The 12,857-nt window shown below is 39.2% G+C and overlaps 1 protein-coding gene across 3 annotated transcripts in view; it reads left to right on the forward strand.

The window, feature by feature from the left end:
- The window catches only part of FMNL2 (formin like 2), a 316,947-nt gene that overhangs the window by 225,266 nt on the left and 78,824 nt on the right, over positions 1–12,857 (forward strand). For all 3 annotated transcript variants that reach the window (XM_024122302.3, XM_024122303.3, XM_028478061.2), the window contains exons 5-6: positions 88–171; positions 3,567–3,719. In XM_024122302.3, the coding sequence (XP_023978070.1) occupies positions 88–171; positions 3,567–3,719 (237 nt within the window). The remainder of the gene's footprint in view (positions 1–87; positions 172–3,566; positions 3,720–12,857) is intronic.

The raw sequence follows: 12,857 nt of genomic DNA on the forward strand, positions 1-12,857 counted from the left end.
GTGGAAAAAGACAAGTTTTCAATGTGTCCTTTTCATGGTAGAGCATGTGATGAACTTTGCCAATGATTTTTTTTTTTTTTTGAACAGATGGGTCAGAGAGTTTCTGAATGAAGAAAATAAAGGTCTTGATGTTCTAGTAGAATATCTGTCATTTGCGCAATACGCAGTAACGTAAGTAAAACTTGGCTTGTTTCCTTTTAAATTTTATGTGGTCACAGAAGATGCATCTCAGTGGGAAAATTAGGTACCACACTGAGGGGAGACACCCAGAAGCAGATGTGGTAAGGTTTAAGGAGGTTTGTGTATATTCAGGTAACTAAAAGCAAATCACATAATTGTTGTTAGAAATGCTTTTAAGGCAGAAATAAAACAGGGGAGTAAAATCACCCTTAGAGGAGTGCTTATTTCAAAAAGAAGTGCTTTCTTTAGTGCTCAAGTTATGTATATCCATGTGGTAGAATACTCTAGCAATTATTGGGAGAGGTATATGATATATTGTTGAGTGAATAAAGCAAAGTACAGAGGAGTGACTCCCTTTTTATTTAAAGAAAAAAGAACTTGTATATGTATATTTGTAGGTGCTAGTAAATACAGAGAAAATGACTGCAGAAGTAGGTACCAAACACAGCGGGAGTGGAGGAAGTGGAGTCAGCAAGAGGTTTTCCCTTTTTAATTTATATGTATTTGTATTGTTTTGACTTCCCCTTCATAGGGGGAAGGGGAAAAAAAATGGGGCAGAGCAGGAAAAAAATTTTCCTTATTTCACCTTTCCTTTGTTGATTCATAAAGTTTTCTCATTTGCTAGGCTTCTGGAAAGATTTACAACAGGAATGAAAGTGTACATTTGAATGAGACGTTCTCTTCTCCACATTTCCTCTTTAATCAGAAACTATTCCAGTATCCACAGATACACTCTCACACACACAGATTGAGGAAATAATACTGTATTCTTTTTTAAATTTTTATTTATTTTTTTTGGCTGTGTTGGGTCTTCGTTGTTCCACGCGGGCTTCCCATTGCCGTGGCTTCCCTTGCTGTGGGGCACGGACTCTAGGCACGCAGGCTTCAGTAGTTGCAGCATGCGGGCTCTAGAGCGCATGGGCTTCAGTAGTTGCGGCGGGTGGGCTCAGTAGTTGCGGCGCATGGGCTGTAGGGTGCGCGGGCTTCAGTAGTTGTGGTGTGCGGGCTCAGTAGTTGTGGCTCGCGGGCTCTAGAGCGCAGGCTCAGTAGTTGTAGCGCACAGGCTTAGTTGCTCTGCAGCATGTGGGATCTTCCCGGACCAGGGATTGAACCCATGTCCCCTACATTGGCAGGTGGATTCTTAACCACTGCGCCACCAGGGAAGTCCCAATACTGTATAATTTGATTGGAAGACATTTCAGCCTAGGTGGTGTTTTTTTTCTTCTCAACTCTTCTTTTCAAAGCAGGAACTTGTTTTTTATATTGCCCCACTTTAAGATCTAACCAGATGTTATCTTATAATCCTCATCGCTTCCTGGAGAATTTGTGAAGAGAAAACTATAATTATTCCTACCTTATAGCTGCAGAAAGTAAAGTGTTAACTGAAACTGGCCTGATGAGTTTCAGTTTTGATAACTCTTATATATGATATGGAATATAATAAGAAAACCCAGTAGATAAGTTATCTTCCTGAGAAATTTTCCTCTGAAATATAATTCTAGTTTTTATAGCATACTCTTCCAAACGTTGTTCCTTATCTACCTCCATTACATCAAAAACTGCTAATCTCCCTTACACTTTATATTATATGACAAAACAGAATAGGAATGTTATCCTGTTGCATATTTTAAAATCTGGAAGAATATTTATTGAGGAATTAAGGAAGGGCTAAGAAACTTCAGGAATAATGGAAAAGAATTACATGCTGTTTGTAATATGTTTGCTGTAATTAACCCTTTACCCCATCACGATAGAACTAGTAAACCAGCTTTCCCAAATGCACCTACACACGAGACCAATGGGAAAAGGTAGTGCTACTCTGAGGGAGTTCTTTTGGTCTGCAGTCCAAGAGCAAAGACAACAAAAGATCAGAACTCAGAGCTTTTGGTTCCTAATCTTCTATTTTTTTGGGGGTGGGGTGGGGTGGGCATTAGCTTTACATTCCTTGCTTATTAGTTTTATTTTTGTTTTCCTTACAAAATTAATTACATGAAATTTTATACTTTAATTCCATGAAAACTTATATATAGATACATAATTTATGTACATACTTTCTTGAAACTAAACGGGCTGAAAAAATTTCTTACTATTCCTTAGCATGTGACAGTTTTCTAGCTCATGTAATGTGAAATAACAGACTCATGTGCCTTGCCTAAAACAGGAGCTTTCACCAAGGTGTGTGTTTCTTTTTTCTGCTCAATGAGAGTCGGGGATGAGCTGAGAGGAGCATAAGGATGCTGAACAACTGAACATATGGGGGCTGCAGAGTGGCTTGGTGGGAGTCGTAATGACATGAGTGATCTTGGGATGCCCCCTAGGCTTACCTTTTCCAGTGTCAATTATAGGCTTCTATTTTTAGTCCTTAAGGATCTGTTTGATTCCTCAATTCCACCCCTTTTCTGTTCACTGCTTCCTGTATCCTAAGGAATGACAGAATTGTTAGACCCATTCAGTGATTTTGTGCATCAGTCTCTGTTATCTGGATTACAGTTTAATAAATGGAGAGCATTACCTAGTTTACAGATGGTAGTTCTAACCAAATATTTAATTTTGGCAGTCATACTTGTATAAAAAGTCATACTTGCTATTTCCAATATGTATTGTTGATTTTTTTCCCATGATATCCTCCGATATCTTCAAGATGCTATTAATTATAGCTGCATTCTGTTTATTTCCTGTCTGATCAGGTGTTGCTTGATGGAACTATGGGTAGAAACAGTTGATAAAATGTATTTTTGAGAAAGCAGAGCTACTGACTTTGGAAGGGGAAAAATGCATAGAACACAAAGGCCTGTCTGTTTAAAAATTCCTAAAATTATACAAGAATGAGCAATTTAACTAGCCATTTATTCTAACATGGTTAACATGAGTAATAACCTCAAAAAATGTCAGAGAAACAACAGCCCTACTTTAAAGAGCACCACATTGGGAAGAGATTCCAAAATCAAAGCAAATTCATAACTTTGCAAGTAATGTATCACATATGGTTGGAAAAGTACACTTGCCAACACACTAGGAGAAAATGCTCAGTGAAACTTGATGGAGAGGAATAAATTAGTATAAGCCTAACATACTGACTTGTTAAAGCAAAATGAAGACAGCTCTGAGATCTTTCTTCCCCGTCCCACCATAGCTCATTAGTAATCGGTAAGTCAGCAAGCCTTATAATAAGATACAAATAACACAACCCTATTTGTCATTCTGTATTTTCAAAGCTAACACTCAGTCCATGAAAATTCGTTTGTATTCCATTTTCAGGTTTCTTTGTTTGCAAAAACTACCCATATTAAGGTGCAGATGTATAGTTGGAAGGAGTGAGTTTTGCACATCCATGTATTTGCGTGAATGTGAATTAAGTCTTTAGTGGCATTTCTCTTTTGTTTTAGTTTTGACTTTGAAAGTGTGGAAAGCACTGTGGAGAGCTCAGTGGACAAATCAAAGCCCTGGAGTCGGTCCATCGAGGACCTGCACAGAGGGAGCAACCTGCCTTCCCCCGTGGGCAACAGTGTATCCCGCTCGGGAAGACATCCTGCACTGCGGTGAGTGCCTTGATTCAGGAAAGAGGCAGATATGTCAGGACAGCTTCTGTTGAGTATCCTGGGCCATGTATCGCTGTATCTTGCCACACAGCACTTGTGTTGTCAATGATTGCAAATGCAAGTTTCTTCGGGAGTTCATGGAATCATCACTTGGGCAATACTCAGTCACTTTCAATAGCTTTCTGCAAATACCACTCCTTCATTCAGCACAGAAAAAAAATTCTGCTGCCAAATGACACAACAGAGTAGTCTCCATAGGCAGATAAGTTTCTGAAACCAGGAAGATGCTGATACACTGACTTGGGCTCTGTTTCCTGGGTAGAGGCAGCACATCGAGATCTGAGGATCTCAAGAACTTGATGCTGTTTAAACCCAACTCCTCTCTTCCGTTCCTCCCGTGATAGCTCAGGTGTGTGTTCTGTGGGATGTGTTCTTAGACATAGGTACAGAATGCTGTAATGATCATTTTTATTAAGGAGATGCCTTTAAGCAGTGCTCCTTTGGTTGGGTATGCTCTCCATTGTCAACCTTCTATTTCCTCCTAAGGATTCCTTCTCCTGTCTTTTCTGGCTGAAATACCACCATGCTAAGTTAGGATGGGGGATGAACACCTGGGTGTAATATCACTGAGATTGTTCATTCACTCAGACCTACAATCATTCACTGAAAAATACTTTTGAGCTTCTGTAGTTTGCTAGCCACTGTACTCAGAGTTAGTATACGTGGGTGGGTAAATCAAAACTCCTGCCCGACAAGACAGAGTTATCATCTAGAGCAAGTTCATAAAGGTTTCTATGTTCCAGGAATTTAATAAAAATTTTTATTAATAAGCCCCTCATTCCCAAATGTTGCTTACTCTTTGTAGCTTGACAATTTAATCTCGCTTATTTCAGGCTTGATCTGGCAAGTGGACATTGTTCCTGTCACTGTTTAAGATCACCATGGGTATTGGGTCATTGTAGTAGAGTCCATGTGTCAGGTTGTGATCAGTGAATACGTGGCTTTCAGACCTTTTGTATTTGGTAGGCTTTTTATTACCTCTTGTCCCTTTGACTTGGGTTTTGGTCATAGAAAGTTAAAGTCTTTATAATGAAGTTCAGTTCTGCTCCGGGATTTGATGTTTGAATATGATGCTTCCTATCAAGCATTCAGATTTTCCTTGTTTGGAAATGCCAAAAATATTAACGGCTTTGGAATGACTCAATAATAATGAAGAACCATGTTTCAGTTCATCTCACAGTATTTGCAATAGGCCAAAGGCTATATAACCTGCTAGTCTGCGTGAACTTTAAATGTAGACAGAGGAATATGTGGGCTGATTGAGAAGTTGAAGGAAGGCCAGTTGTGCCTGAAGAATTCCCTAATCACCTTGTAACTCAAATGGAAACTCTTACCATTAGTTTAGCTATAATTATGTGTAAGGAATTTAATTGGCAAAGTACGTTTTAACTTGCTTTCTCCTCATTTCTTAGCTGGAAAGTATCATATATTGGCTAGCTACCATCTTAACAGGAAGTCATTTTTCTGATTAATAGCTCATTACACCTATTTTCAAATTACTGAAGACTTTTATTGAGAGCACATTGTTTCTGGTAGAGTGGAAGAGTCGGGAAAATAGGGGAAGCATCTCACATCCAAGGAGAGTTGTGATCCTGGACCCTGGACAGCATGGTATAGGGACATCAGTGTCCAGCCTGATTTGCCTCACGGTTGGCTTAAGGTAGATCCTGCTAGAATTCATTTTAAATTGGGGAAAAAAAAAAAAAAGAGACCCCAAGTATAGAGAGAAAGACACGATGGAAATGCTGTTTTTGAGAAACTTGGGAACCGTTATGACATTTCTGGTTGGCAGGTGTGCTCGAAGATGACCAACTAAGAAACCAGCGTCACATTCTTGTTTGTGTTTAAACAGTTTAAAGCTCAGGAATGGAACATTTGAAATTCCTTTGGCTCTCCGTCATGGGCTCTCAAGAAAACCAATATGGCAGTAACTTTCATGCCACTTGTTGACTTGAAGCTTGGATTTTTGTTTTTGTTTTTAAATGATGTATATCGGTGATATTCTAGCTCTTGTGTGCATGGATTCTAATTCTGTATTTGTTCATTTGATAGCATCTCTGACTTATAAAAACAGCAATCAGAAGTGCAGGCGTGGGGCTTCCCTGGTGGCGCAGTTGTTGAGAGTCCGCCTGCCGATGCAGGGGACACGGCTCGTGCCCCGGTCTGGGAAGATCCCGCCGCAGCTGGGCCGCTGAACCTGCGTGTCTGGAGCCTGTGCTCCGCAACGGGAGAGGCCACAGCAGTGAGAGGCCCACGTACCGCAAAATAAAAAAAAAAAAAAAAAAAAAAGAAAAAAGTGCAGGCGCACGGTACATGTTGCTTTTCGTATACCCAAAGATTGTTTACGTCTTTTTCTCTTCCTCCTCCTTCCTCTCTCCCCTTTCTTCCTCTGCTGCCTCTATTTTTTGGCTTTCTTTTTGTTGGCCTTCTTTTTCATTCTGCCATCCCATTTCTGATCGTCTTGTCCTCCTGTCTTCTCTTCCTCTGGTTCCATTCATCTCTTGTATCACCACCAGATTGGTTTCTCTGCCTGAGTATCTTCATTTCAAATGCCACCAGAGCTGCTTCTCTCCCTGTTGCCTCTGGAGTCGCTTCAGTTTACACACTGATGTTGAGGCTTCAAACTGGAAAATCTCGTAAGTCATGGGTGAAAATGTCGCCCAAGAGAGCTTATAGTGCATGGCGACAGAGTATGGCAGCTGCTCTCCATGTTATAATATGATAACTGCATGGCTTCATGCCATCACTCTACTGGGGTAAAGCCCAGTGCCTTTTAAACTTTGATACACTCTGTTATCATATTATGATTCTTCCTTTTAAGAATTTGAACCTTTAAGCTATATTGCAGTTTAACTATTATTACAGTTCTTTTTTTTGACGGATAAAAGGTTACTAAGTCACATTCGGTAGAGATGATTTATTCTGGTAGCTTTGTTTGATTAGAATATATCTTCTGTATCCAAATACAGATTTTAGTTCTCTCATCTCTATCTCCAGATAATAATGTAGATTCAGGAATCTTACCCTATATCACTTAGCAAAAGGGTTGGTTAAACTTGGAGGAAGAAATGAGATTTCAAGAAATTTAAAACACTTTGTAGGGACTTCCCTGGTGGCACAGTGGTTGAGAATCCGCCTGCCAGTGCAGGGGATGCGGGTTTGAGCCCTGGTCTGGGAAGATCCCATATGCCGCGGAGCAACTAAGCCATGCGCCACAACTGCTGAGCCTACACTCTAGAGCCCGTGAGCCACAAATACTGAGCCCGCATGCCACAGCTACTGAAGCCCACGTGCCTGGAGCCTGTGCTCCGCAACAAGAGAAGCCACCGCAATGAGAAGCCCGTGCACCGCAATGAAGAGTGGCCCCGACTCTCCGTAGCTGGAGAAGGCCTGCACGCAGCAATGAAAGACCCAGTGCAGCCAAAAATAAAAATAAATAAATACATTTAAAAAAGCATACACTTTATAAATGGGGATTGATTAAAGAAAAGGAAAAACGCTCTGTTTTTAAACAAAATTCGAATGATGCACACTCTCCTCTTCGTATTTAGACTTTATTTTTTAGCTATTTAAAATAGATGATTAAGTATTTTATGACATGACACTCACCTGGAGTTGTATCAACTATTAGATTCTGTTATTATCGTAAATTTGTCAGGTTGGCAGTTGTAAAAAATGTTTGTTGATGCAGTAGAAACCTGGATTGTGCTGTTTCATAAGCTTAGAGTCTGGTGTACCTTCAGTTAAGATAGATTTCTGTTAACGTGGCTACAGATCTAGCTAAATTAAATGATGCTGTATATGCATATATGTGCACACTAGATTTTTGAAGACAAGGGTTGCATTAATTCAGATGCAAGAGAAAGTAATTTTTATTTTTTAAGAATGTCATGGTTAATGCTATTAGACTTAAATAAGCAGTGCCAGAGATAATAAATCAGTGTTCCAAATTTTAAAGGAAAAGGGAGGAGCACTAAAAGCCTGGAGGAGGGAATCAGATATAAACTGGGACTTTGGGTGATGGCCAGAGCTGCTCCTCAGGGTGAGGAAAGGCTGCTCCAGGTAGAGGTAAAGTGAATGAGCATGAGATGAGCAAAATCTTACATCAATGATCAGACATGTTTGGGAAAGAGGGGAGAACCTGTCAGTTCTGGGACAGAGTGGTGGAGGGCTGTCTAATAGAGAGATTGGGTCATAGACATACCAAGCTGGGTAGGCCTTGCGTGCCATCCGAACTGACCTTCCCACTGTGGTGAGGAAACCAAGATCTACATTTCCTTTAATATATTAACTCTTACTTATATTTCTTTCTAAGATTTCCTAGAACAAATTTCATTGCTTTTCCTGAAATTATGATCTTAATGGAATGGCATCTCTTGAATAGTCATCATCTACTATTTAGCACTTATATACTTAGTGGGTTTGCATGAAGAGTTCAAGTTTACACATTTTAATGCAGTAATCCCATTCTTGGCAATGTTTTTCATAGGAGTAATTTTTAAAAATTATTTTTAAATGGGCACAAAGATATTGGTAGCATTGATATAATTTTTATTGGGGAAAAAAGCTTTTGTTGAGTGTCCACTGTGTGCCAGGCACTGTCCTAAGAGCCTTCTGTGATTATTCACTGCTGACAATGGCTCTATGAGATAGATAGCTGTTACTATTACTATCCCTATGAGGAAACCGAGGCCTCTAGTGGTTAAGCAACTTGCCTGGGATCAAACAGTGAGTGAAGGAGGTAGGATTTGAAGTGAGGTGCCCTGACTCAAACTGTCAGTCACAGCATGTGATCCTGCCTGCATATTCACAGGATGATTTTTTTCCCCCAGTAAATATATTGTTTTAATATCAGCGTGTCCACATGGAGTTATGTTAAGTTGTACCGTGCAGGAGAGGATTTGCTAATCCTTCCCAAAAGATGTGCCTTTTTCTACTTTATCCAAAGGTGCCAAATGCTCTAGTGGAGACCATGATCAATGTGTTGGAATATTTGTAACTCTTAGAAGATAAGGTCATATAGAAACATGAAGAATGTTTCCTAAATGAATGACAAGAGTAAGATGGAAAGTTCTCTGTTAATATAGTTTTATTTTCACCTATTTGCAATGGGAAGGCATTGAAAGGAAAGTTTATTGAATGAAGATAGTGACTATTTTTACAGAAGGGGAGATTATGAATAAACTTTTTTCTTTTCAGGTTTTTGTCCAACTCTTTCTGTTGATGAGGCACTTGAGGCCCAACTTGAAGACCTTGTTCTCTAAGACCTAAGGAATAGGTACTGCAGACCTATTTCCATGTATGGCCCATATGGCTCATTGGCCTTCACTGCAATAGATACTTCTGTTCAAAGCAGTTTTCTTGATCTCTTTGTAACAGTGATCCTATTTAAACATATGGAAACACCAGCTCTGTACCAGTTTGCTTATAAAGTAAGTGGTATCTTGAAAGAGTTGAGTTCTTTTAAGCTCTTACAAGTTTTTATTTCAGCAGGAGCATTTTACCTTGAGTTTTAATTGTTGGGGGTAGAAGATCACCTAACCTCTTAACTTAAATTGTTATAATATCACATAAAAAATATCTTCGAATTCTATAGTTAGAAGCCAAAGCATTTTCTATCTTGATTCCCAACAAGGAGGTTGAACTCAATTTTGTTCATTTTCCAGCTTCTATAAATTAAGAATGTAATTTCTGAAGCGATCATTATTCTCTTCTCTCTTCCTTCTTCTCCCCCCAAATTCTATAAAATCAACTCAGATCTTTTACAGTTGTCATGACTGAGAGTTGTAATCTGTATTTTATTCTACGTGTATTCATTTTCCTTAACTTTGTTTATTCTAATATTTCCCTGTGGAAGGATCTTGAAGAATTTACCCTAGCTGCCAATTTAAAGGGGAAACTCTACAAAGAAAAATATATTTAAACAGTTATTTTCAAGGCTTGAATTCTTTCTGTTCACCAGATGAGATGGCAGGTGCTGATTAAAATTTTCATTAACACTTACTTTAGAAGGAGAGAAAATACTGCAAAGGAGTGGAAAAAAAAAGAACAATGAGGAGATGATCATTATAGCCAACACCTGAGTTTTATTTCTGAGGAAGGAGAACTGTTGAAGACGTTCCTTAACCTGCTAGACTGTTGACCTGAAGGTCAAAGGTCGCAGAAAATGCAGTACCCAGTACCCATCTATAAAATAAAGACTTTCTGAAGTCCTAGAATTTCCAAAAATAATATGTAACTACAAATTGTCACTTTGCCTTTTCAGCACATTTGTAAGCAGAAACAAGTAGAAAGTGTTAGGTTGTTGTGTTTCAGATTTGTGCGTTTCTTTATTTGGTGTTGTAAACAGAGAAAAATGTACTTGGGTTAAGAGTGTACATTCCACATTCTCAGCTTGGAACTTATTTTAAGGGCCTTGCTTGTGAAAATGGTGACAGCTTTAATTGTAGCTTGTGGGTACACCATACTGGCAGATTTGCCAGACATTTCCCACTGTGAGAAAGACTGATTCACTTGTTCCACCTCTGTATTGGGTCTTTTCTGTGATAGAAAACTGACTAAAAGAGGCTATGTGGAAATGGAAAAACAAGTCACCTTGCCAGGGCATTGTTGGGTTCTGTCTCACAGATTCTCAGATCAGATCTAGGACCTGCGTCATAGGTTGTGAGATTAAATTAACAATTCCTATAAAGAACCTGGTGCAACAGTGAGTAGTCAATAAATAACTACACAGAATTGAGGAAAATATTAAAGGTGACTTAGCAAATTCCTGCAGGTGTGGTCTGGTGTCTTCATCTGCAAGATTTATTGCATACTTAATATGTGAAGGGTGCTTTGTCAAGTGCTGAGGATACAGAAGGATACATGGAATAATATGTTTGTACATGATTCATGACTGATAATATAATTTTTCATACTTATATCATTATATCTTCATGAAATCTTGGGGAGGTGTTCAAGAGTTATTAGCCCCATTTTACAGATGGGGAGGCTCAGAGAAGTTATCCATAGGTAGTAAGTGATAGAGCCAGGATTTATAATCAACGTCTTCTGACTTCTTTCCACTGTGTCAGTGTCTTTATATATGATTTGATTGAGAAGTGTGTGTGTTCACGCACATACGCACTAACACATGTTAAGTATCACTTGTGTATAACCAAAACTAATGATATGGAACCTTAGAGGCTAGAGTGAACAGTCAAACCTAGGGAAGAGTCCTGACTTGGTCTGCATGTGAAACAACATCAGGAAGGCTGGGAGGAGTGGGTAGGAGAGGGGAGAGGAAGGGAGAGCGGTATGAGCAGCGGGTCAGTGGTGAGACTGCGTGGTTTGTTTAGGAAACAGTGAATAGATGAGTCTGGCTGGAAGTAGCGTAGAGCCAGTTTATGTACTGCGTTGAAGGCCAGGCTGTGGAATTGTCATTTTAGCTCATCGACAATATTTTATTGAAGATTTACGAAAAGAAGGGCCAAATTTGGATGAACATAGAAATATTTCTTTTGAAAAGTCACAGGAGTTAGATGGTTTCCTTGGACACTTCTCACATAGGGTCATATCCTGATTGATTAGCCACTCCATAGCAAATGCCTTTGACAAAAGGAATATAATTGAAAATCAGAAGATTCAGACTATTCACCCTCCATTCATATGATGGAGTCTGTTGATTCACTTATTCCATTCAAAAAGCATGTAATGAGACCTTTTGACTTACAGGTTGTGTTCTAGCTATCACCTGGTCCTCTAACAGGAAATACAGATCAACAGAAAATTTCAGTAACTGATTTAAAAGAAAAAAGGTTCATAAGTTTTGTGTACCCACCCCCTGTGTCTCTGTTTCTGTCTTTGTCTCTCTGTTTCCCCTCCTCCTTTACACCCACTTTGAACTATCTGGGTTCTACTCTTTCAGCTCTGTTTCTTTTGGCTGTAGAGACAGAAGAGTGCTTGGCTCATTTTTTTTTTTTTTAGCATCAAGTATTTTATGAGTTTAACTGATAGAAAAAATATGCTCAGGTGATATCATGTCTGAACGGTAAGGTAGAGGAAACCAAAAACCCCAAATCTTGGTAAAGTTCTATTAGCCAGAACTTGGAACCATAAGACTATTACAGTTATGCCAAATGATGTGACATACTTAGTTGGCGTTGCATTCTGTTGGGCTGAACCCTTACATTAGCTTCCAGGGGAGTTCTAATTTATCTATTTATAGGTAGATATTAGTTTAATTTCTGAAGAGTTAGACCTTTGAAGACACTTTTGGTAAGAGGCAAAAATATATACCTTGTCTTTTTCCTGTTGCCATTTGGACCTAGATATTACAAATCCCACAAATGTTGGCATGGAGACTCCTCAGAATATTTTTGAAAACCTTTTTTCTGGACTCTGGGAAAACCTGGTTAGGTCAGTTCAGGAAACATTCCTTTCAAGGTTCTGCAGTAATATACTGTCCTTGGATAATACAGGCTCAGAGGGAGAGGCAGACATATAGAAAACTCACATATAAGAATATGTCTAGAAATAAGCATATGTTGTGAAGATAATGGGCGATCAGACTTTTTTTAAGGCATCACTGGGAGAACAGTGGCTTCCGTTTGGTGTTGACTAAGAGCTTGGTGCTTTGCAGATGTAGATCTCTAAACAAATCCGCGATTTGATCACATCTAGCTTTTCGTCAGGAGTAGGTCTTTCTCCTGTACATCCAGAATTATCATAGACATGTTACTTATCATTCATTCTTATGTTATCACCCATTGTTATTTTTTTTAAGCATACTGCTTTTATTTTTTATTATTTTGTTGTGGTAAGAACCCTTACCATGAGATCTACCCTCTTCACAATTTTAAAGTGTATAATACATTGTTGTTGACTATAGGCAAGATGTTATACAGCAGATCTCTAGAACTTACTTACCTTGCATAACTGAAATTTTATACCTTTTTTTTTTTTTTTTTTTTTGTGGTATGCGGGCCTTCCTCTGTTGTGGCCTCTCCCGCTGCGGAGCACAGGCTCCGGACGCGCAGGCTCAGCGGCCATGGCTCACGGGCCCAGCCGCTCCGCGGCATGTGGGATCCTCCCATACCG

The sequence above is a fragment of the Physeter macrocephalus genome, chromosome 2 (assembly GCF_002837175.3).
Source record: "Physeter macrocephalus isolate SW-GA chromosome 2, ASM283717v5, whole genome shotgun sequence".
Classification (NCBI taxonomy): Eukaryota; Metazoa; Chordata; class Mammalia; order Artiodactyla; family Physeteridae; genus Physeter; species Physeter macrocephalus.